The sequence below is a fragment of the Nicotiana tabacum genome, chromosome 14 (assembly GCF_000715075.1).
Source record: "Nicotiana tabacum cultivar K326 chromosome 14, ASM71507v2, whole genome shotgun sequence".
Lineage (NCBI taxonomy): Eukaryota > Viridiplantae > Streptophyta > Magnoliopsida > Solanales > Solanaceae > Nicotiana > Nicotiana tabacum.
This window is the reverse complement of record NC_134093.1, coordinates 83591341-83615308: the sequence shown is the minus strand read 5'-3', so window position 1 is coordinate 83615308 and position 23968 is coordinate 83591341. Positions and strand designations below refer to the sequence as shown.

At 39.2% G+C, this 23968-nt stretch overlaps 3 protein-coding genes across 3 annotated transcripts; all 3 read left to right on the top strand.

The window, feature by feature from the left end:
- The first annotated feature begins 2155 nt into the window (after nt 1-2155).
- LOC142169023 (uncharacterized) lies at nt 2156-3930 on the top strand. The gene is made up of 3 exons (XM_075230211.1): nt 2156-2357; nt 2543-3591; nt 3652-3930. The coding sequence occupies exons 1-3, from the start codon at nt 2156-2158 to the stop codon at nt 3928-3930; spliced, it is 1530 nt and encodes a 509-aa protein (XP_075086312.1).
- Nucleotides 3931-4164: 234 nt separating this feature from the next.
- Nucleotides 4165-4674, top strand: LOC142169022 (secreted RxLR effector protein 78-like). The gene has a single exon (XM_075230210.1). The coding sequence runs from the start codon at nt 4165-4167 to the stop codon at nt 4672-4674; it is 510 nt and encodes a 169-aa protein (XP_075086311.1).
- A 14196-nt stretch (nt 4675-18870) lies between these two features.
- On the top strand, nt 18871-22839 carry LOC107798081 (LRR receptor-like serine/threonine-protein kinase RPK2). The gene is given in 2 exon segments (XM_075229712.1): nt 18871-19653; nt 19655-22839. Coding segments are annotated over 2 exon segments (3396 nt in total). The 5' UTR covers nt 18871-19146; the 3' UTR covers nt 22544-22839.
- The last annotated feature ends 1129 nt before the right edge of the window (nt 22840-23968 follow it).

Genomic DNA, 23968 nt, shown 5'->3' with positions numbered 1-23968 from the left:
CTTCGTTACTGTTCATCGCGGACAAGCTAGAGCTTTAGGCTTCAATGGCCACAATGGCCGGCGACCAGCCATCTTTTCCGGCTGGTCTGCCCTTCCCCAGCGTTGCACAACAACATACAACAACTAACTCCAACCCAGCTCCTCTAGATTACTCTAAGATTTTGAAACCAAACTCTTTAAATCCTCCAGCGATGGCTACTACTGTAGCTTCAATTCAACCCATTCCACTGCGATGAGCAGTGTATTTGAATGGCCAACCAGTGGTTAAATTCACAGAGGCAGAAGCATATCGAATGAACGTGATTGAAGGCCTCCAATACTCTATCGTTGGCAAGCTTTTATATGGATCTCCGGAGATTCACGAGCTTCGCCGAATAATTCTAACTCAATGGGGTATCAAAGTATAATATCGGATTCCTTAGAGATCATCATGTGTTAATTAGATTAACTCTATGGCAAGACTTCCTCGATTTCACATCGAAGAGTACGTACTACATCAAATCCAAAGATGGGTACGAATACCAATTGCGTACTCTTATCTACGATGCAAAATTTAAGGTGGGTGAAGAAACTCTAATGGCGATGGCGTGAATTTCTTTTCCTGGACTGCTGCCTACCTTTTTTGTAAAGGAAACTCTATTTTCTTTGGCTACAGTTATGGGAAGGCCAGTGGGTCTTGTCGCAGCAACTACAAATAAAACTAGGCCGAGTTGCGCAAGAGTAAAAGTTCTTGTCAATTTGTTGGTCGAACTATCTAAAAAGGTGCGATTGGATATTGATGATGAAGCTTCTGATGGTGTTCGAACAGAATGAGTGAGAATTCAGTATGACATGCTACCAAAATATTGTAAGGACTGTAAACTACAAGGACATGATGAAATTGAATGTTGGCATTTGTACCCTGAGCTTATTGAGAATCGAAGCAGCAAGAAAAAGAATGATCTTGCTGAGTTGAACAACTGGAATACTGCTACTGATGACCAAGGAAAAACCAAAAATCACACTACCCATTTAATGATTCTCACGAGTGGAAAAGTAGTCGGGAGCATAGGTGAACAGTGGAAGTAAGTTCGGGATAATCGGGGAACCAACAAAAATAACAAAACCCAGGTACAAGGACAAACTGGCAATGCAATCGTGCCAGTGAATGATGGTGTACAGCAGGTGCACAATAACTTTGCACTGGTGGAGGTCGAAGAAGATCAGACAAACAAGGTTCAAACAAGGAATAAATTTGCAGTATTAGAGGAGGAACAAAGTGATATAAACGAGAACAACCAACTGGTTTTGGTGGGGGAAAAACCAGTCTTCAGTTCTAAAGATGGTCCTACTCCTTCTGGGATTCAGTCCACAATCGAATGGGTTCATAGAAGGTTTGGGACTAGCAAAGAGGAGCTAAAATAACTCAATGTGATCACAAACCAATCTTGTCATGTGATTCCATCTCAAACATTCAAAGATTCTGGGCAGATTGAGGATCTTGATGAGGTAAACTCTACAAAGGTCTTATGGAGCGATGAAGTTGAGGTTAAGGATGATCAGCTGGGCAAAATAAAGACAACAGAAGACAAGGTGAAGAAGGACAACAAGCCAAGCTCACCTATCAATAGGCCGGCGATGCCAGGCCTAAAGCCAGGCTCACCTGGCAATAGGCCGGCGATGCCAGGCCTAAAGCCAGGCTCACCTGGTGATAGGCTGGCGACACCAGGCCTAAAGCCAAGCTCCCCAGGCGTTAGGTTGGCGACGCTAGGCATAAATTCAGGCTTCCCAGGCGTTAGGTTGGCAACGCCAGGCCTAAAGCCAGGTTCACCTGATGAGGCAGCTACAGTAAACTCCAACCTTAGAGCCACTGGAGAGATTTTGGCCTATGTAGATGTTGTGCCGGCGTATGCATCAGAGAACAAACTTGATGGAGATGTTGATGTGAAGATTAGGGATGATATAGTGGGTTCAGACCAAATTTCAGGCAATGAAAAGTGTGGTGATCTCACTAGAACAGTGCTTTCAGAGCAGACTACTACAGTAAATCCTGGGCTAGGTAGTGTCTATGAGCTACAACTCAATGAGTATGAACATGCTAATGAGCGAGCAATTGTTCAAAGAGCATCTGGGGGAAATAGAGGAGGTGCCTATGGAATCTGGCACTGATCAAATTATGCAACTATATCTTAATGTTCCAATTAAGACTCCTCCACAACAGTTACATGATTTAGTTACACACAATGTGACACCAATTGATAAAGACGTATTGAGACAAAATACAATGGAGGATGAAGGAGAAGATGAATCAACTGTAGAAAACTTCAAACAAGTGTCTAGGGAAGGGGACTTATCACCCACAACTAGTGCTAAAGGAGGTAAGAAAACTAAGAAGAATTAGAGTAAAGATCCACCACAACCTTCAAGAATAATGCCCAGGAGGGTAGCCTCTCTATCTAAATGATGATGATCAAAACATTAATATGGAACATAAGGTCTGTGAATACACAACAGGCCTTTCCTAGGGTGATCAACATGAATAGGGAGCATAATTTTTGTGTAGTTGCATTGGTGGAGCCTTTTCAAAAGAAGGGACTCATTGATAGATATAAAAGGAGGTTGAATATGGAGACTGCTTATGCAAATATTAATGGGCAAATATGGTTGTTCTTCAATGCAGTGGTGGAATGGGAATTAGTGGAGGATACTGAGCAACAGGTGACTGTGAGAGTGCTTCACCATGACCTGAGGCAGCACATGATGATGACATTTGTTTATGCAAAATGTTCAGCAATTGAGAGGTTAGATTTGTGGGATCACTTGTATTACTTAGCAAGTGATATGGAATTACCATGGTTGGTAGTAGGGAATTTCAATGTGTTATTGCATGAAGATGAGAAAATAGGGGGACTTCCAGTACACCCTCCTGAATATGAGGATTTTGCATTTTGTGTAAACTCTTGTGGTTTGTTTGAGCAAGGGTACAAAGGAAGTCCATTCACATGGTGGAATGGGAGATCCAATGATGAGTGTATATTCAAGAGATTGGATAGGATTTTTGTGAATTTGCCATTTCAAAACATGTTGCCAACTATTGACGTTGAGCATCTAATCAAAACTGGATCAGATCATGCACAATTGCTAATGACATGTGGGGTGCAGACAACCAATTTTGTCAAGCCTTTCAGATTCTTGAACTTTTGGACAAAGCATGCTACATTTATGGATGTGGTGAGGCAGAATTGGGAAGCTGATTTCTTAGGGGATCCGTTTTTGATGTTCAAGCAGAATATCAAGAGGGTGAAGGCAACACTCTCAAAATGGAGTAGGGAAACATTTGGTGATATCTTCAAGCAATTGGCTATTTTGGAGGACATTGTTAGGGTGAAGGAGATGTTGTTTGAAGAAGAGCCTACAACTAAGAATAGGATTGTGCTTCAAAAGGCTCAATCTGAATTGAAGAAATACTTGAGTATTGAGGAGCAGTATTGGAAGCAAAAAGCTGGGATGAATTGGTTTGCTGAAGGAGATAGGAATACAAGTTTCTTTCAAAATCATGTCAATGGCAAAAGAAAGAAATTGCAACTGAAGAGGATTAAAAGTGGCAGTGGGGTATGGATTGAAGACTAGTAGCAATTGGCTACAGCTGCAGTGGACTTCTATCAAAAACAGTTCACAAATGAAAGTGATGCTTCTGAATTTTCCTTGCTCAATAATGTACCTTCAATGGTCACTATGGATCAGAATTTGGAATTTAGTAGATTGCCAACAATAGAAGAAGTAAGGGCATCAGTTTTTGAGCTTAGTGGGGAGAGTGCTAGTGGTCCTGATGGATTCACTGGCTTGTTTTATCAAACATGCTGGATGTTATTGGTGCTGATATACACAACATGGTGCTACACTTCTATGGAGGAGCTGCATTGGCTAAATCCATCACTCACACCAATCTAGTGTTGCTGCCCAAGAAACCTAGAGTTGAGACCTTCTCTGACTTAAGACCTATTAGTTTGAGCAACTTCATTAACAAGGTCTTGTCTAGGGTGTTACATGACAGATTGGAGAGTTTTTTGCCATCTCTAATAGCTCCTAATCAATCCGGATTTGTAAAGGGTAGGAGTATATTTGAGAACATCTTATTGACTCAAGAAATTATCACTATATAAGGTTAGGGGAAAGCCAGCTAATATGGTGATCAAGCTTGATATGGATAAGGCCTATGATAGGGTTTCATGGAAGTACTTATTGCATTTGCTAAGGAAGATGGGATTTTCTGAACACTTCATCAACATGGTGTGGAACTTGATGTCAAATAATTGGTATTCAGTATTGGTAAACGGGCAGTCCTCACGGTTCTTTAAATCGACAAGGGGTGTGAAACAAGGGGATCCCCTATCTCCAACATTGTTCATTTTGTCAGCTGAGGTACTTTTCAGGTCTTTGAATAAGCTCTTTGAAGACAAGTCATTTGTGGGATTTGGAATGCCTAAGTGGTCTGATCCTTTAAACCACTTGACATATGCTGATGATACGATAATCTTTGCATCTGCTCATCCTCCCTCTTTGAGAAAGATTATGGCAGTGTTGGGGAACTATGAGAAGATATCAGATCAGATGATCAACAAAGATAAGAGTTCATACTACATGCATTCAAAGGTTGCTAATGGATTGTTTCAGGCAGTTGGAGATATTACATGATTTGCAAGAGGTAAATTCCCCTTCACATATCTAGGGTGTCCTATTTTTTACAATAGAAGGAGGAAGGACTATTATGAGGATCTTATCAAGAAGGTGAAGGCTAAATTGCATTCATGGAAAGGAAAGCTGTTGTCATATGGAGGAAAGGCAACACTCATCTCTAGTGTGTTGCAAAGTATGGCAGTTCACATGTTATCAGTCTTTGATCCACCAAACAGCATCCTGGGGCATCTACATAAGACTTTTGCTAGGTTCTTTTGGAGCACAAAGGAAGAAGGGAGAAGCAGACACTGGGCTTCATGGCAAAATCTTTGCCTTCCTAAAGAGGAAGGGGGGCTAGGTTTTAGGTCCTTAAATGATGTCTCAAGGGCACTATTTGCTAAACTATGGTGGAGGTTTAGGACCACAAAATCTCTGTGGTCTAATTTCATGTGGAATAAGTATTGCAAGAAGGAGCTACCAATAGTGGTGCATTTTAGGGGAGGGTCTCATGTTTGGAGATTAATGCTGAATGCTAGGGAAGAAGTAAAACATGAGATCGTATGGGAATTGAAGAGTGGAACAACTAATATTTGGCATGAAAATTGGACTGGATTGGGTGCACTTTATCACGTATTACCTGAAGACTTTTCAATCAATGAAGGTCTTCAGGAGGTGGCAGAACTAAGGCAAGGGGAAGCATGGGATGATCAGCTGCTAGATCAAACTTTCAATGAGGAAATTGCAGAACATATAAGGCTAAATGTGCACTATGAAGGTAGTGAGGGATATTAGGATAGGCCATACTGGATGCCAACTCCTTCAGGCAAGTTCAGTGTTAGCAGTGCTTGGCAAATATTATGGCATAGGGCTGATCCTAATCAGAAATTCAAGTTAATTTGGATTAGAGGTTTGCCATTCAAGATATCCTTCTTCTTGTGGAGATTGTGGAGGCAGAAAATAACCACCGATGACATGTGGAGGAGGCAAGGGCAAATGGTGATGTCTAGGTATTGGTGTTGTTAGCAGCCCCAAGAGGAATCCATTGAGCATATATTTGTCACAAGTCCTACTGCCTCTAAGGTATGGAACTTGTTCATGGGGGCTGCTGGAATTTCTGTGCAATTGATTCAATTGAAGCAGATTATAAGACATTGGTGGTATGCTCAGTGTTGTCCAAAATTAAAGCCACTATTTCAAGCAGTACCAGCTATCATCACTTGGGAGCTTTGGAAGAGAAGAAATGCAGGTAAACATGGTGGTTCAGTGTCCACAAATAGGGTGATTCATGAGATAAATAGGACATTGCATCAACTAGCAAGGGTGAGGTATGCTTGGATCCCTAATATTCCATTGTTATGGCCAGACATGATTTAATACTTTGAAGGATATAAACCTATATTGATCACTACAAGAGTAACATGGCAGCTTCCTTTTCATGGTTGGTACAAATGTAATACTGATGGAGCTTCAAAGGGCAATCCTGGACCTAGCTCCCTAGGTTTTTGTGTGAGGGATGATGAAGGTGATGTGGTGTATGCTAGGGCAGTAGAACTGGGAGTGACAACTAATGTGGTGGCTGAAGCTAAGGCTATTCTTCAAGGGTTGGAATATTGTGTAGAGCATGATCTTCACCCTCTCATACTGGAGACTGATTCATTGGTGATAGAAGGAGAATGGGATCCTCCTTGGGTAATTACACAGGATGTGAAGAAAATTATAGAGATGAAGGACAACTTCAATATGATCTTTCAACATGTGTTCAGAGAAGGCAACTCAGTGGCAGATTTTATAGCTAACATTGTGTTCTCTTTTGCAGGTACATCTGTGTTTCATTCATTCTCTGAATTGCCTAGTGCAGGGAGGAGGTTGATCAATCTAGACAAATCTCAATCATCTAACCTTAGGGTTAGGATAGCAAAGAGAAGAACCTCATACTGATGGCTTCACAGGATTGGACTCTGCACAAACTGATATGTCCAAATGCTAAGGAAAATGCTGAACCCATCATATGGTATTTTTGGAGATTGTTGAATCATTTTTCATTGGTATTAGCATGCTTTAATGCTCAATCTGAGGATGGTTTAGCAATGTTTAGAATGATGTCTACATTAAAGGTTCTAGTAGGGAAGGATCTGATCTTACAAGATCACAAAAAGGCACAATTTCTAAGGCTGGCCTTTGCCTTGCAAATCCTGCTTAATTCCTGGCTTTTGCCTTGCAAAGCCAGCCTAAAGCCAGCTCATGCCTGGCTTTTGCCTTGTAAAGCCTGGCTAAAGCCAGCTCATGCCTGGCTTTTGCCTTGTAAAGCCTGCCTAAAGCTAGCTCTAGCCTGGCTTTTGCCCTGCAAAGCCTGCCTAAAGCCAGCTCAAGTCTGGACTTTGCCTTGCAAAGCCTGCCTAAAGCCATCTCAAGCCTGGCTTTTGCCTTGCAAAGCCTGCCTAAAGCCAGGCTCCTCTTCTACACATTAATTTTGATGAGTGAGCACATGATTAGTACTTGAACAAAATCAGTCCATTGTATATGGAGATCATATAGTAGCTACACTTGGAAGACTATGCTGGCTTCAACTCTGTGGTGGAGATGTTTGGAATTCATTTTAGCCTATGGACAATATACCCTGGCGCCTGGTGAGAGCTTGATAGGTACTGCTTGGTATTTGCTAATGACAATTGGATTCACATACACTAATAGGAGAATGAAGCATTCAACTTATCATGTTATAATAGTTCATTAGATTTTAGCTGTTCTATCTTTTTAATAGCTAGTAGCTTCATGTAACTTCTATTTTGGTTTTGGACATCTTATAAGCTTTGGACCCATTTTGGGATTTTATTTATATATTAGCCACTAGACAAGTGCTGTCGAGTGGTATAGTTGCTTAAAAAAAAGTTAAACTCTTTTTTTTTAAAACAAAAGAATAATGCTATTCTCCAATATCTTTAGTCCAACTCTCAAGCCCTCATCACCGTTGAATGTCAAATCTTACCTTGGCAATTACTAGAATCACAACACATATTACATGTACGTGATTCCTCCCTCTTTCGACATCAATAATAATAAATTTATATTCTTGAAATCCTAGATCAGCTTTCGCATTTCCCTAAGAAGCTCATCGATCTCATATGTGTATGATACATGAAAAATGCAGTTAGAAGAGTAATATGCTTCTTACCAAAAACTTCCCTACACTTAAAGTTGGAATTCAAAGTTTCTGATATAAAGGGGATAAATTCTAAGGACTCCACCAATTCCCTCGGGGAAATATAAAAAAAATCATGCAGCCAACTTACTTGATTTGTCATTTATAGTTCAACTTTCAAGTTGGAGAAAGTGGATTTAACCGCATTATCGTCTTGATGAAAATTTATTCGCAGCTACAACAACAACAACAACAAACCCAACTTAATCCCATACGTGGATTTTGGGTAGGGTAGTGTGTACACAGTCTTTTTTCTAACCTATAAAGGCAGAGAAACTATTTTCGATAGACCCTCGGCAATGACATGTCCTTCCTAATCACCTCTCCCCAATACTTCTTTGGCCTACCCCTGCCCTTCCTCAAGCCCGTCATGGTTAACCTCTCACACCTCCTTACCGGGGTATTTATGTCTTTCTCTTCACATGCCCAAACCATCACAGCCTCTGTTTGGTCCAAATGCACATGCAAGTATACGCAGTCGACAAATAATAAAGTGATAAGAAAGTATCGTTCCCACGAGGATTTATGATCAACTATTATCCAATCTAAGTTATTTATAAATTTATTGCTCAAATAAGTGTAAAGAAGATGATTGTGATTTTTATAACTAAATTACTACAAACTAATAAGCAAGCAAGAAAATAAGATCGCAAGTAGAGAAAACAAACACTTAGAAAGAATTCAATGAGATGGAGATATTTCAGGGTTATGGGTTTAACATCTCTCCTATTGCGTTTTTCCGGTTGATGTAATCACTTGACTTATCTAATCTGTTGATTAGCAGGGCTTATTATGCTCGCGAAGCTCTTTCGATGCTTCGCTCACCTATTCAAGCGAACCTAAGACTATATGTCTATAGAATCAAACTTGACAAGAACACATGTATATTTCCTGCAAAAATAATCAAGTAAGGCAACTAGAATATTTCTATCCTAATCGCAAATCTATTCTTTGATGCCCGAATTCAAGAACTTATTCTACTCGATCCTATATGCAATCTATAGTTCCCACTTTTGAGTTCAACTATAAATTCGTAGATAGTACTCTATTGTTAGCTACGTAATAGAATAATTAAGTGCAAGATTAAAAAATAAATTAATATGATAAAATCAAGCAAAACAATCAACGTCAAATTACAATAGTTAAGAATGACGCATAACCCCAGAATAATGAGGTTCTTAGTCACTAATATTCATAACAATAATCAAAATATCATTTTTAAACATAAAATCTATGAATACTAGATGAAGAATGGAAGAATTGCTGAATTTCGTGCACCCGAGTGTTCCATGCTTATGTTTTTCTCTCAAAGTGGTGTCTTCCCCTTCAAAATAGGTTTAGACTTGCTTTTATACGAGTTGGGGGCATCTTGGGTCGAAAAAACTAAGACCCAGGTGAAATAGGACAAGTTCCCATCACTAGCGCCCAGGGTAGCGTGGGGCGCTAGCTCTGGCGCTGGGAATTTTGCACTTTTGGAATCTTCGCCACAGGTAGCGCCCCACGCTACCCAGGACGTTACACTGTGTCAGTTTTCCAATTTGTTCCCTTTTTTCTTCAAATCATGCACCTTTGGCCCACATTGCCTCCAGATGATTCCTACACATAAAAATATCATGAATTAGCACAAATTATTACATTACACATCCGAAATTTATGAAACATGAGTAAAATGCGAGGCAATATGCATATAAATATACATACTTTAAGTCGAATATCAACATCCCACACTTAAACACTTGCTCGCCTTCGAGCAATATAACTAACAACTACACCCCCAACAATGTACATCATACTAGGAAAGGGAAATTCAGATTTCTTTTCAATCATACACTCTACCTTTGACTATAATCGATATCGGCAATCCAGCATGAAGGTACAAATTTCACATTCTTCCCGTTTTACACATGCCTAAGTATAAACATTCAATTCAACTAATTCAAACAACCTATCCATAACCACCCTACCTCAAGTACCGACTTGTTACCACTAATCACCCTCAACTCGCGCACTCACCAACAAGAGAAGTTTACAACATTACCAATCTGTCATGAGATCAAGTTCCCTCTCCCCAAACAAAAGAGTGAATATAGAAATAGTCCACACGTTCAAATATGACATTGAACATAAATTAAAGACATCATACAATTGAACAAAATTCGCTCACTCTCACAAAGAATTTCATGTGCACCCCGTGATCGTACCATAAGCTTACCCGTAGTGTACATCTCTACTAATCTAAGCTAGCCAAATTTAGGATCAATCAGGACTTTAAGGTTGTAATGTAGGCTAAGGGACGGGTAGGATATATTTAGGAATAGTGATTAACCCTCCTAAGCACTTTAATACACTACACTCAATAATCGAGCACGTTTTCTTCTCAACCAATTCACTCACCACAAACCATATAAAATATAGCCTTTTCTTCAATTAAGCACTTCTATGTTCCCACTAGCACGAATTAGTAAGATTAGGAGGTGTGTGTGTGTTTTTTGTTTTTTACTATCAACATTATTTATAAAAACAAAATTACAATTTTCTTTTCTCTTTCTCCTTTTTTTTTCTACACACACTCCATACATTAGGGTTCATCAACTAGCGGTATTTTTCACAACTTTAGTGCACCTTATGGGCCCTTCCATGGTTTCACTCGAAAGCTACTTCATATCTCTCACCTTACTTCTTTTTAGCGCCTAAGTGCCTTCGGAGGTAAAGGTTCAACAAGTTCAAAGTAAGAACAAAATAGGGATACAGCTTTAGTGTGGGTGTCAAAAAAAAGGTGTATAGGCTCAAAGGGGATAGCAACAGGAAAAATTTATTTGTAAGTAACAAGCACATCTATGACCAAGCAAGAAATACCTATGTCATCTCCTAGACTAACACAACTTAATGATTTCGCTTCGATTAACACACGGGGCAAGTTTTAGACTATACATGATAGCATAGAATAACACAAATCCTCTCTCACACACATTGCACCTGACTCAATCAAGATGGTTATGTTCAACTCTCAAGTCAAGCAAGCACATATAGTTGAGAAATTTTAAGCAATGATGCACTAGGAGACATACAAGTCAAACAACTAAGAACAGGCATCACAGAGTAGGCTATTTATTTTACTTAGGCATTACAATACAAATCAAATATACAGGAAGACAAAGTGCATGCCATTGCCTAATGTGCCAGCACCAAATATGTCAACATGTATCTTAGAGCAACACAATTGTTTTCCTATCCTATTCCTAAAAAATAAAAATAAAACACCCGGTTCAAGCTATACCGTTGGAAAAGAACTGGGATCTAAAGAAAAACCAAGGGATACTACCTAACTATCCTAAAAAAATAAAAGAAAATCTTTTTGGTGTTTGTTTTTTAATCGGACTTTAATCCCTCAAGAAAACTGTTCAAAAAATCCATCGTCGGGAAAAGTCCGAGCTTTTCTGATTTTTTTTCTATTTTCCTTTTTTTTCAAGAAAATTACTACTCTAAACTAGACTACTTCTAACTACAGATTATAAAGAAAAAAAATAATGAGAAAAGATTTTCATATAGTTACACTCAGAGAGTAATTTTTCCACCCCACACTTATGACATGCATAGTCCTCGATGCATGATCACATAGAAAAATATTAAAATAAGGATGAAAAATATACCCTGAGACCCGCTAGGGCCTAGCTAGCAACATGATCCTCAATATTGAGGGTTGGGACGACACATACTTAAGCACAAACATGCTCCTCAGCTTCAACTTTGGGTACTCAGACTTTCCCTAATCTACAAAACAAAAACAAACAAAATGTAAAAATAAAAATAAAAATAAAAATAATTAAAATACATGATGGGTTGCCTCCCAACAAACACCTTATTTATTGTCGTGGCACGACTCTGCTACTCTGCTCAGGCTACACGCTTTCATTTCCTCCTCTTTCCATGGAGTTTTGCCTTCTTGCGCAACTCTAGGAGGATCTCCTCTTTCCTCTCTGACCCTTTTCTCTTTTAACTTTACACATTTAACTCGCAACACCACTTCTTCTAACTCAATTTTATTTTCCATGCCAGTAGGCTCCACATAAGGACCTTGCTCTATCAACTTTGATTCTACCACAGATATTATGCTCAAATCCTCATAATGCTTAGGAAGGTTAAGCGCTTGTACACATTAAATGTGATTTCTTCATCATGCACTCATCTTTAGCTTGCCCTCCCTCATATCAATAAGTGCTCCACCAGTAGCCAGGAATGGTCGCCCCAAAATAATTGAAACCTCCTCATTAGTCATATAGTCAAGCATAATGAAATCGGTGGGAAAGATGAACTTCCCTACTCGCACCAGCACATCTTTAATTATTCCTCCAGGCACAGAAAATGACCAATCCGCTAGCTGTAGAGTTATAGTAGTAGGCCTGGGGGCTCCCAGATCGAGTTATTTGAACATTAATAATGGCATCAAATTAATGCTTGCTCCCATATCGCACAAGGCTCTACCAACCTCGTGTTTTCCAATCGCTAAGGGGATTGTAAAATATCCTGGATCCTTCAACTTAGGCGGGAGCTTACTCTGTACTCTAGCAATGCACTCCTCAGTAAGTGCAACTATTTCAAACTCTGTCAACCTTCTTTTGTTAGCCACAATATCTTTGATTTCCTTAGCATATTTTAAAATTTCACGTAACACAAACCAATGGGAGATTCAGTTGAATTTGGCTCAGCATATCAAGAAATTTGTTGAACATCCTGTCATTACTTTTCTTCTTCAATCATTTTGGGAAAGGAGGTGGTGTTGTTGCAACCAAAGTCTTTTCACTTTCTTCAGTTTCTTTCTCAGCTTCTCCCATAGTTTGGGGATCAATTCACTCTTAGGAGTGACTTTTTTTTGGGACTTCTTCTAATTCTCTATCATTCCTCAAAGTTACAGTATTTACCTGAGGATTCTTATCTCTATCGCTGGGAAGGGCCCCTGCAGGTCGAGTATTTTGTTGTGCAGCCAACTGCCCAATTTGCCTCTCTATATATCGAAATTCAGTCCTCAATTCCTGATTATCTGTTCGAAGTTGTTGATTATCAAGTAAGAGGGTTTGTTACTACTCTGATTACCGCCCCAAGAGAAGCTGAGATGGTTTCTCCGGTTTGGATTATAAGTGTTCCCATACTGAGTATTCTGGTTCATTGGACCCCTGTTGTGCTGCTCCACATAATAAATATTCAGGAGTTACCGTACATTGGTAACTCATATGACCATCTCCACAAATTTCACAACATATGGTCATCTTCTAAACCTGCTGCATCTGATTCCCTTGACCTATTGCCATCTTATCCATTTGGTTGTTTAGTTTAGCAATCTCTGCTTGCACGACTGGCATCTCATCCAGCTCGAGTGTACATGTTGTTTTCTATTTTATCATTCTTCTTGAGTCACCTTCACCCTGCCAGTTATGATCATTTGCAGTGAAATTGTTGAGTAGAGTTTGAATCTCAATGAATGGCTTTTGCATACAACCTCCTCCACATGCTGAGTCTAGATTTAATTTGGAGTTCTTGTCTAATCGATCCACAAAAGTCTGTCCTAACACCTCATCAGTGTGACAATGATGTGGGCAGTCTCTGAGTAATTTCTTATATCTTTCCCAAGCTTAACAAAGAGTCCCACCATCTCGTTGTTGAAATATAAGAATCTGGCTCATCTGTGCTTTTGTCTTCTTAGTGAGAAAAAACTTGATTAGGAATTTTCGTGCCAAATCATCTCAAGTATGGATCGAGTTTGCGGGCTCCTTGTTTAACCATTTTGCTTCCCCCATTAGAGAAAAGGGAAACAAAGTTAGTCTGACATAGTCCTTAGAGACGCTCAGATAGTTGTATGTATCCGTAATCTCCAAGAAATTCTGCATATGCCTTTGGGAATCCTCGCTTGACAACCCCACAAATAACCCTGTGGATTGAATCAGTTGCACCATGTACTGCTTCAGCTCAAAGTGCCCAGTTATATCAGGTTTCATGATAGCCTGAGTCATGTTCATGAGACTAGGCCTTGCGGCCTCAATCACCGGTCTTTCTTCATTTTCTGCCATCTCGATTGGTTGTGGTTGGACTACAATACCTAACTCTACAATTCTTGCTCTTTCTTCCGCCTCCCACCTTAACCTCTGGAAGAGTCTTTTGGGTTCACGATTAGGAGGAGGAAGGTTGTTCAAACTGTTGCTTCTTCTTAGCATTCAAGGTGAACACCTGTAGAGTTAGAAACAGTCAAATAGATTAACACTAGAACAAAAATAAATAAGAGCTTATTTCAGACAAATAACTAATTTCTAAATCCCCGACAATGACGCCAAAACCTTTTTGGGTCCCAAAGCACATGCAAGTATACGCGGTTGACAAGTAATAAATTGATAAGAAAGTATCATTTCCACGAGTATTTATGATCAACTATTATCCAATCTAAGCTATTAATAAATTTAACGCTCAAGTGAGTGTGAAGAAGATGATTGTGATTTTTATAACTAAATTACTATAAATTAATAAGCAAGCAAGAAAATAAGATCGCAAGTAGAAAAAACAAACACTTAGAAAGAATTCAATGAGATGGAGATATTCCAGGGTTATGGGATTAACGTCTCTCCTATTGCATTTTTCTAGTTGATGTAATCACTTGACTTATCTAATCTGTTGATTAGCAGGGTTTATGTAATGACCCGACTGATCATTTTATATTTTAGATCCTCGTTCCCCTAATTAAGACTCCCTGTATGTGTCTTTACTGTTTTATGACTTGCGGGGATGGTTGGTTCGGTTTTGGAAGGGTTCGAGTTAAAATCAGAACACTTAGTTCCTTAATAGTGGCCCATAATGGCCAAGTTTGACTTGAGTCAACATTTTGGGTAAACGACCTCGAAACTAGGATTTGATGGTCCCAATAGGTTCGTATGATGATTTTGGACTTGGACGTGTGTTGGGATCGAGTTTCAAATGACCCAGGAGCGTTTCAGCGCTTAATGTTGAAAGTTGGCGCATTAAAGGTTTTCAAGTTCTTTAAGTTTGATTTGGAGTAGGATTTGGTGTTATCAAGGTCCGTTTAGGATTTCGAGCCTGGGAATAGTTCTGTATGGTGATATATGACTTGTACGAAAACTTTGGTGTCATTCCGAGTAGTCTAACTATGATTCGGCGTGTTCGGAGTAAGTTGGAAAAACTTGAAGTTCATAAATTGATTCGATTTGGTTTTGGGGTGAGATTCTTAGTTTTGATATTATTTTACGCATTCCTAGGGTTCGAGCGAGTCTGTTTTATGTTTATGAACTTATTGGTATATTTGGACGAGGTCCCGGGGGCCTCGGGTGTTGTTCGGACGATGTGCGGAACATGTTTGAACTTGGAAGAATTGCTGAAGCAGCAAGGATCTAGTACTATCACACCTGTGAAGAATTGGCCACAGGTGCAACACCTCATAAGTGATTGTCTAGACGCAGGTGTGAGGTTGGGCTGAGTCCACAGGTGCGGACGTGGGGGCGCATGTGCGCGACCACATAAGCAGTCAATGGTCCGCAGAAGCGGCCTGGAGTTGAAGGCAACAGTGGCGCAGGTGCGAGGGCTCGACCGCATCTGCAAGCCAGCAGATACGAAGAAGGTGTCACAGAAGCGGAAGGAGGCCAACTGAAGAGGACCGCATCTGCGATGCAATTTCCGCAGATGTAGAGCCGCAGAAGCGGAATCGCTGGGGGGCAGAAGGGTGCATTTAAATCGAGACTTAGGCTCATTTTCTTCATTTCTCTCACTTGTTGGTCGAATTTAGAGCTCTTTGAGGAGGGATTTTCACCTAGCACTTTGAGGTAAGTAATTTCTATACAATATGAGTTTAAATCATGCATTATGGGTAGATGTTAATATAGAAATTGCGGAAATTATAAGTTTAGTGTAAAAAACTAGGTCTTTGATAAAAATGGGATTAGACCACAAAAATGATAATGGAATTGGGTAGAAATTATATATTTGGGTTTGTGAGGCTATGGGTAATATTTATCTCCAAATATTTCTGGCATTCGGACACGTGGGCCTGAGGGCGAATTTTAGGAATCTTTCAATTTTGGTTGAGTTATGACTCTAGAAGCTAAATTATGAACTTTTGAGTATATATTGATTAATTTATATAATATTTGACTAGTTTCGGATTGTTCGGCATCGACTTGAGGCTTTTAGAGCGAATTTGTGGATCAGAAAGTGAGCTTGGGAAGGAGGTAAGTCTCTTGCCTAACCTTATAAGAGGGAATTTACCCCATAGTTGTTCAAATTGTTATTTGCTACTAATTGTGGGTTCTACGTACGCACGAAGTAACGAGAGTCCGTATGTAGCTACAAATCATGCTTATGTCCGGTTAGTTTTAGGACTCTATCATAAAATACTTATATTATTTGTACTATACTTGTTAATTTAAGTGCTTAAATTATACTGAAACTTGATAAAGGATTCGTAAAGACCAAACTTCACTTACTTTGAGTTTTGGTGGGTTACTTGACTGTTGGTAAAAATTGTGCCTCCTTGTGTATTAATCTTGTAGTAGCCGTTAAATCGGAGTTCGTAGAGTATTCTCTCTTCTTGTGGAGCGGGCCGAATGCCTCAGCAGTATAATAGATGCATCTATGATTCGCGTCGGACGACCCTCGATAGTGTACATATTATTCTGGATCGGGTCGTACGACCTCAGCATAAACTATGCGTGATAATGCTCGGAGTCCGATTATACTTGATATTACTTACTTGACTTGAGACTTATAATTTACTTGATGGATCGTATTTGTTGAAGTTAGTATGTGTTAATTGGAGATCTTGATTGACATCTAGCTAAAGAATCACTTATTTACTATTCATTATTGCATCATTATTATTGATGTATTTCATACCTATTTAGAATTTATGTACTTTATTTATTGGCCTATAGTAAGTGTCGATGTCGACCCCTCGTCACTACTTCTTCGAGGTTAGACTAGATACTTACTGGGTACATGTTGTTTATGTACTCATGCTACACTTCTGCACTAATCGTGCAGGATCTGAGGTAGGTGCATATGACAGTCATTCAGGCGCATACCCCTGTTACCCCGAGGCATAGTGGTGAGCTGCTCTCTGTGTCCGTCCTGCAGCACCCACAATCTCTCTTTGTATTTATTTTCTGTCTATCTTATTCCAGACAGTAGTTGCTCAGACACTTGTGACACTGGATTTTGGGGATATTCTAGTAGACACTTTATGGTTTTAAGTATTAAATTCACTGTATTTACTCTTTCGTTAGTTTATGCTTTACTTTTCTATAAATTTTTATTAATCATTCTCTTAATAAATAAAATCAAATACTTTGAAATTATTAAAAAGAACAAATACATGGCTAGTTCACCGTTGTCTTGCCTAGCGGTGACGTTGAACGCTATCACGGCCTATAGGGAAAATTGGGTCGTGACAGTTTATTATGCTCGCAAAGTTCTTTCGACGCTTCGCTCGCCTATTCAAGACAACCTAAGACTATATGTGTATAGAATCAAACTTGACAAGAATTCATGTATATTTCCTGCAAAAAATAATCAAGTAAGGCAACTAGAATATGTCAATCCTAATCGCGAATTTATTCTCCGATGCCCAGATTCAAGAACTTACTCTACTCAATTCTATATGCAATCTATAGTTTTCACTTTCGAGTTCAACTATAAATTCGTAGATAGTACTCTATTGTTAGCTACACAATAAAATAATTAAGTACAAGATTGAATAAATAAATTAATATGATAAAATCAATCAAAATAATCAACCGTCAAATTACAATAGTCAAGAACAACCCATAACCCTAGAATAATGAAGTTCTTATACATTCATGTTCATAACAATAATTAAAATATCATTTTTAAACATAAAACTATGAATACTAGATGAAGAATGGAATAATTGATAAATTCTGTGCTCACGAGTGTTCTGTGCTTGTGTTTTTTTCTCAAAGCGTCGCCTCCCCCTCCAAAATAAGTTTAGACTTGCTTTTATATGAGTTAGGGGCGTCTTAGGTCGAAATAACCAAGTTCCTGGCGAAATAGGATAAGTTTCTGTCACTAGTGCCCAGGGTAGCATGGGGCGCTAGCCCTGGCGCTGGAAATTTTTCACTTCTGGAAACTGCGCCACAGGTAGCGCCCCATGTTACCCAGGGCGCTACACTGTGCCACTTTTTCAATTTGTTCTCTTTTTGCTTCAAATCATGCACCTTTGCCCCACATCCCCTTCGGATGATTCCTACACATAAAAATATTACGAATTAGCACAAATTATTACATTACATATCCGAAATTTATGAAACATGAGTAAAATGCGAGGCAATATACATATAAATATACATACTTTAAGCTGAATATCAGCCTCGATTCTCGCAACTTATCTTCCACATAGGCCACTCCCACCTTGTCCCTAATAACTTATTCCTAATCTTGTCTTTCCTAGTATGTCCGCACATCCATATCAACATCCTCATTTCATTTCAGTTACTTTTATCTTCTAGACATGGGATTTCTTGACGGCCCAACACCCAACTCCATATAACATAGTCGATCTAACCACCACCCTGTAAAATTTGCCCTTAAGTCTAGGCGACATATTCTTATCGCATAAAACCCCCGAAGCTAGCCAATAAGATAGAAATATATAATTAACCATGATTAATTAAGACACTTCCAAATTATTCGCACCTACTATTTATACCATGCATCTAGGATGTTGGTAAGTTTTTACAACACTACCCTTGGCCAAGGGAGGTAGACCTTGACGGGGTGATGCATTTATTGACCGGCATGGTCTCCATCTCTTTCACCAAAGTGTAATGTAGACCAGACCCCACCATCACTGTCTTCAACTGACCCCACATCAACCAAAAATCAAAAAAATAAAATTTTGAAAATGATTTTCAGACAAGAACAAAAACGAAAACAGTTGAGCAAAGAATTTAATGGAAATGAACGTACAAGGAAGCACAAAAACAAAGAAAAAAGAGTTACTACTACTACTAAGTTCATAGAAAATTGAGAAAATTGGAAAAAAAACAGCAGCAACGCGTTTTCTCTCTCTCTCTCTGTCTATCTTAAGTCTTTTCTCTCTCCTCTTCTTGACTCTCTCTTTCTCTCTCTTTCTTCTCCTGTTCACAAAAAAGCAAGCAGCCCAAAAAATTAGGGTTAGCGCTAGGGTTTTTGGTTAAAACCCCCCATTTTTTGTTCAAATCAAGAAAAGGATTTAAGAATCTTTTTTTTGCATTTTTGAGGACCCTTTTGGGTTTTTAGTAATGGGTCGTTGTTGTTTTGTCATCAAATGGTACAATTTTCACAAACCCTTGAAGTATTTTTTCATCTTTTGCGCTTTTCTCTTAGCTCATGTGTATGCAGACTCCTCAGATTCAGATAAATCAGCTCTCTTGGAGTTAAAGACTTCACTTTTAGACCCTTCTGGAGTGATTTCTAGCTGGAGCTTGAACAATACTGACGATCACTGTTCATGGTTTGGTGTTTCATGTGATTCCAATTCACGTGTTGTGGCTTTGAATATCAGTGGAGGTAATTTGGGTTCTTTGTCTTGTGCTAAAATTGCTCAATTTCCTTTGTATGGCTTTGGTATTAGAAGGCTTTGTGCTGATAATAGTGTTAAGCTTGTTGGTAAAGTACCTAAGGCAATATCAAGATTGACTGAACTGAAGGTTTTGTCTTTGCCTTTTAATGAATTGGGTGGTGAAATCCCCTTGGGAATTTGGGATATGGAGAATCTTGAAGTTTTGGATCTGGAAGGGAATTTAATTAAAAGGCTCTTTGCCATTTAAGTTTAAGGGGTTGAGGAAATTGAGGGTTCTGAACTTGGGTTTTAATGAGATTGTGGGTGGCATTCCGGATTCCTTGTCAAATTGTGCTGCTCTGCAAATCCTGAATCTTGCTGGAAATAGAGTAAACGGTTCCATTCCAGCACTCATTGGTGGATTTGGAGATTTGAGAGGAGTGTACCTGTCGTTTAATCAGCTTAGCGGGTCTATTCCTGGTGAGATTGGACGGTCGTGTGAGAAGCTTGAGAATCTAGAGATGGCGGGTAATTTTTTAAGTGAGGGTATTCCTAAAAGTTTAGGGAACTGCAGAGGGTTACAGTCACTTGTCTTGTATTCAAATTTGTTGGAAGATGGTATTCCAGCTGAACTTGGTCGACTAACTGAGCTCAAGGTTCTTGACGTGTCCAGGAACAGCCTGAGTGGACCAATACCGTCTGAGCTAGGAAACTGCTCGAAATTATCCATTCTCGTGCTGTCAAATTTGTGGGATCCTCTTCCAAATGTGTCTAATTCAGTAATTGATGCTTCTGCAAAATTGGCATTCACTACTGATGAGTACAACTTCTTTGAAGGCACAATCCCATCACAGATAACCGGGCTTCCTAGTTTGAGGATGATTTGGGCTCCTAGGTCAACTCTTTCGGGAAAAATTCCTGGTAGTTGGGGTGCTTGTGACAGTTTAGAGATTGTGAATTTGGCTCAAAATTTTTATACTGGAGAGATCTCTGAGGAATTGGGTAGCTGCCAGAAGCTGCATTTTCTTGACTTGAGCTCAAATAGGTTGACTGGACAGCTTGTTGAGAAACTACCGGTTCCTTGTATGTTTGTGTTCGATGTGAGTGAGAATTATCTCTCTGGTTCACTTCCCAGGTTTTCCAATTACAGTTGTGCTCATGTTGCGTCCAGCGGTAGAGATCCATCATCTGCATATCTAGCGCACTTCACCAGTAGAAGTGTACTAGACACCACTTTGTTATTTGGAGATGATGCTGGCCGTGCAGTATTTCATAATTTCGGTGGTAACAACTTCACAGGAAATTTACCGCCTTCTGTGCTCATTGCACCTGAAATGTTAGGCAAGCAAACTGTTTATGCATTTCTAGCTGGTGGTAACAGGTTTACTGGACCTTTTCCTGGTAACTTGTTCGAGAAATGTCATGAATTGAAAGGTATGATTGTTAATGTAAGCAATAATGCATTGTCTGGCCAAATTCCAGAGGATCTTGGTGCAATTTGTGGGCCTCTTAAGCTGTTGGATGGCTCCAAAAACCAGATTGGTGGGACAATTCCTCCGAGTATAGGGAGTCTGGTTTCTTTGGTCGCTCTCAATTTAAGTTGGAACCTCTTGCAAGGCCAGATTCCAAGCAGTCTTGGTCAGATAAAGGATCTCAGTTACCTCTCTTTAGCTGGCAATAATTTGGTTGGCTCCATCCCCTCAAGTTTTGGGCAATTGCATTCTTTACAAGAGCTTGAACTTTCTTCGAATTCATTGTCTGGTGAAATACCAAACAATCTTGTGAATTTGAGGAATTTGACTGCGCTTCTTCTTAACAATAATAATTTATCAGGGAAAATACCTTCAGGCTTGGCCAATGTGACCACACTGGCAGCCTTTAATGTGTCTTTCAATAATCTGTCTGGGCCACTACCTCTTAATAGAGATTTGATGAAATGCAATAGTGTTCAGGGCAACCCCTTTCTGCAATCTTGCCATGTATTTTCTCTATCAACACCTTCTACAGATCAGCAGGGCAGAATAGGGGACTCACAAGATTCTGCTGCGTCTCCTCCGTCAACTCCAACCCAAAAAGGAGGAAATGGTGGTGGTTTCAACTCAATTGAGATAGCATCCATAACATCTGCTGCAGCTATTGTGTCAGTTCTTCTTGCTTTGATAGTCCTCTTCTTTTACACCAGAAAATGGAATCCAAGATCTAGAGTTGCAGGATCTACCAGGAAAGAGGTAACAGTTTTTACAGAAGTTGCGGTTCCTTTGACGTTTGAGAATGTCGTGCGGGCCACAGGGAGCTTCAATGCGAGCAATTGCATAGGCAGTGGAGGTTTCGGAGCAACATACAAAGCTGAGATTGCACCAGGGTTCCTAGTGGCAGTAAAGCGACTTGCTGTAGGACGTTTTCAAGGGATCCAACAGTTTGATGCAGAAATCAGAACATTGGGGAGGCTTCGACATCCAAACCTCGTAACTCTGATTGGATATCATAATAGTGAAACGGAAATGTTTCTAATCTATAACTATTTGCCAGGCGGTAATTTGGAAAAGTTTATTCAGGACAGGTCAACGAGGGCTGTGGATTGGAGGGTACTTCACAAGATTGCTTTGGACATTGCCCGTGCACTTGCTTACCTGCATGATCAGTGTGTACCGCGTGTGCTTCATCGTGATGTAAAGCCAAGCAACATCCTATTGGATGAAGACTATACTGCATATTTATCTGATTTTGGTTTGGCTAGATTACTGGGAACTTCAGAGACCCATGCCACTACTGGTGTGGCTGGAACTTTCGGGTATGTTGCTCCTGAATATGCCATGACTTGTCGTGTCTCGGATAAGGCTGATGTCTACAGTTATGGGGTTGTGTTGCTTGAGTTAATATCAGACAAGAAAGCACTTGATCCCTCTTTCTCTTCTTATGGAAATGGATTCAATATTGTTGCTTGGGCGTGCATGCTTTTACGCCAGGGCCGTGCAAAGGAGTTCTTTACTGCTGGTCTATGGGATTCAGGTCCACATGATGATTTGGTTGAGGTACTACATTTGGCTGTGGTCTGCACAGTTGACTCTCTTTCAACTAGACCTACAATGAAACAAGTAGTAAGACGGTTGAAGCAACTTCAACCCCCATCTTGTTAGCTAGCTGCATGTGAATAGGATGTTTAGCCCAATTGTAATTTAACTCTTGCACTTGATAGATACTAAAGTGTATTTGGGTGTCTCCTATTAGGTTCAGATTTCAAATTTGTAGCCTGCTTGTGAATTTGTAGTATATAGCCTTTGCCCCCAATTTTTCCATGTCATGTCCCTAATTAGGGGGTGTGCAGATTCATCTGCAGAAGAGTGCAGATACTTGTCTTCAACACTGTATGCATGTATCATATTTTTATTTGTTTTTTGTTAAATAAGAGCATAAACTAGGGAGGATTCTGCTAGCCTCTTTTTATTTTTTTTGTTAGAGCAAATGAAAAGCTAAACCTCCTACTGTACATGTAAAATTTTGTTTGAATTTTTCTGGTCATGAAATTTGAGTCCACCTTTTATAAATAATCAGTGTCTTTAACAGCATTGTCATGAATTTCTTCTCCAATTCCCAGAATATATTATGGCAAGAAGCCAAATACTGCTTCAAAATTAGAATAAAATATAATTTGGATAAAGCCACTACTTTTAAAGATAGAAAATTATATTTTCTTAGGGGGTTGTTTGGTTACTGAGGTTTGAAAATAAACGGTATAAAATTCAGTACTATTATCTTATATCACGTTTGGTTGGCATTTTATTTGTATGTACCTCTACTAATCTAACATGCGTCGGATAAACATATCAACCAGGGTCAAAGCAGACTGGTCTGCATTGAGTAGTTGTGTAATTAAGAATTTAAGACGATAACCTGTAATTTCTAGATTGTTACTCATATACATGAGTAATACATTCAATAACAAATATACAAAAAATATTATTAGGCTCCTAATTTAAGTAATAGCCTGTTTGGCCAAGCGGCAAAAGTCAGCTTATTTTGAAAATTGTTTTTACTCAAAACTCAAAAGCACTTTTGGTGAAAAGCAATTTGTATTTGACTAATTAATTTGAAAAATACTTTTAAGTAGCAATTAGTGTTTGACCAAATTTTTAAAAACTTATACTAAGTGTATTTTTCTCAAAAGTGCTTTTCACAAAAGTGATTTTGGAGAGAAGCTACTTTTTTCTGCTTCTCCAAAACTGCTTCTGTTTCTCCTCAAAAAACACTTTTTTTTTTCTTCCAAAAACTTGGCCAAACACTTCAACTTTGAAAAAAAAGTATTTTTTTGAAAAAAAAGTGCTTCTAGAATTGGAGAAACTTGGCCAAACAGGCTATAAGACTCTAACTCAGTTGTCTTCTGTTTCTTCAAGAGATTAAACGCTAGATCAGATAGCATGCTGTGATGTCAAGGGCTCAAAACTCCATCTCTTCATTTCATTTATTTTCTTCTTCTTCTTCTTCCTGTCTGTATTCCAAAATAATAATTTCATGTTTAATCATTCATAAAGCTTGCAGTTTTTTGTAAACTTCAAAGATAACAA

Bases quoted from the DNA above. Each gene is read 5' to 3' on its own strand.
- LOC142169023 (XM_075230211.1), top strand. From the start codon at position 2,156: ATGCAACTATATCTTAATGTTCCAATTAAGACTCCTCCACAACAGTTA. The intron at 2,358-2,542 runs GTAAGAAAACTA...ATTTTTGTGTAG, and splicing joins CACAACTAGTGCTAAAGGAG to TTGCATTGGTGGAGCCTTTT. The intron at 3,592-3,651 runs GTATGGATTGAA...TATCAAAAACAG, and splicing joins GGATTAAAAGTGGCAGTGGG to TTCACAAATGAAAGTGATGC.
- LOC142169022 (XM_075230210.1), top strand. From the start codon at position 4,165: ATGGTGATCAAGCTTGATATGGATAAGGCCTATGATAGGGTTTCATGG.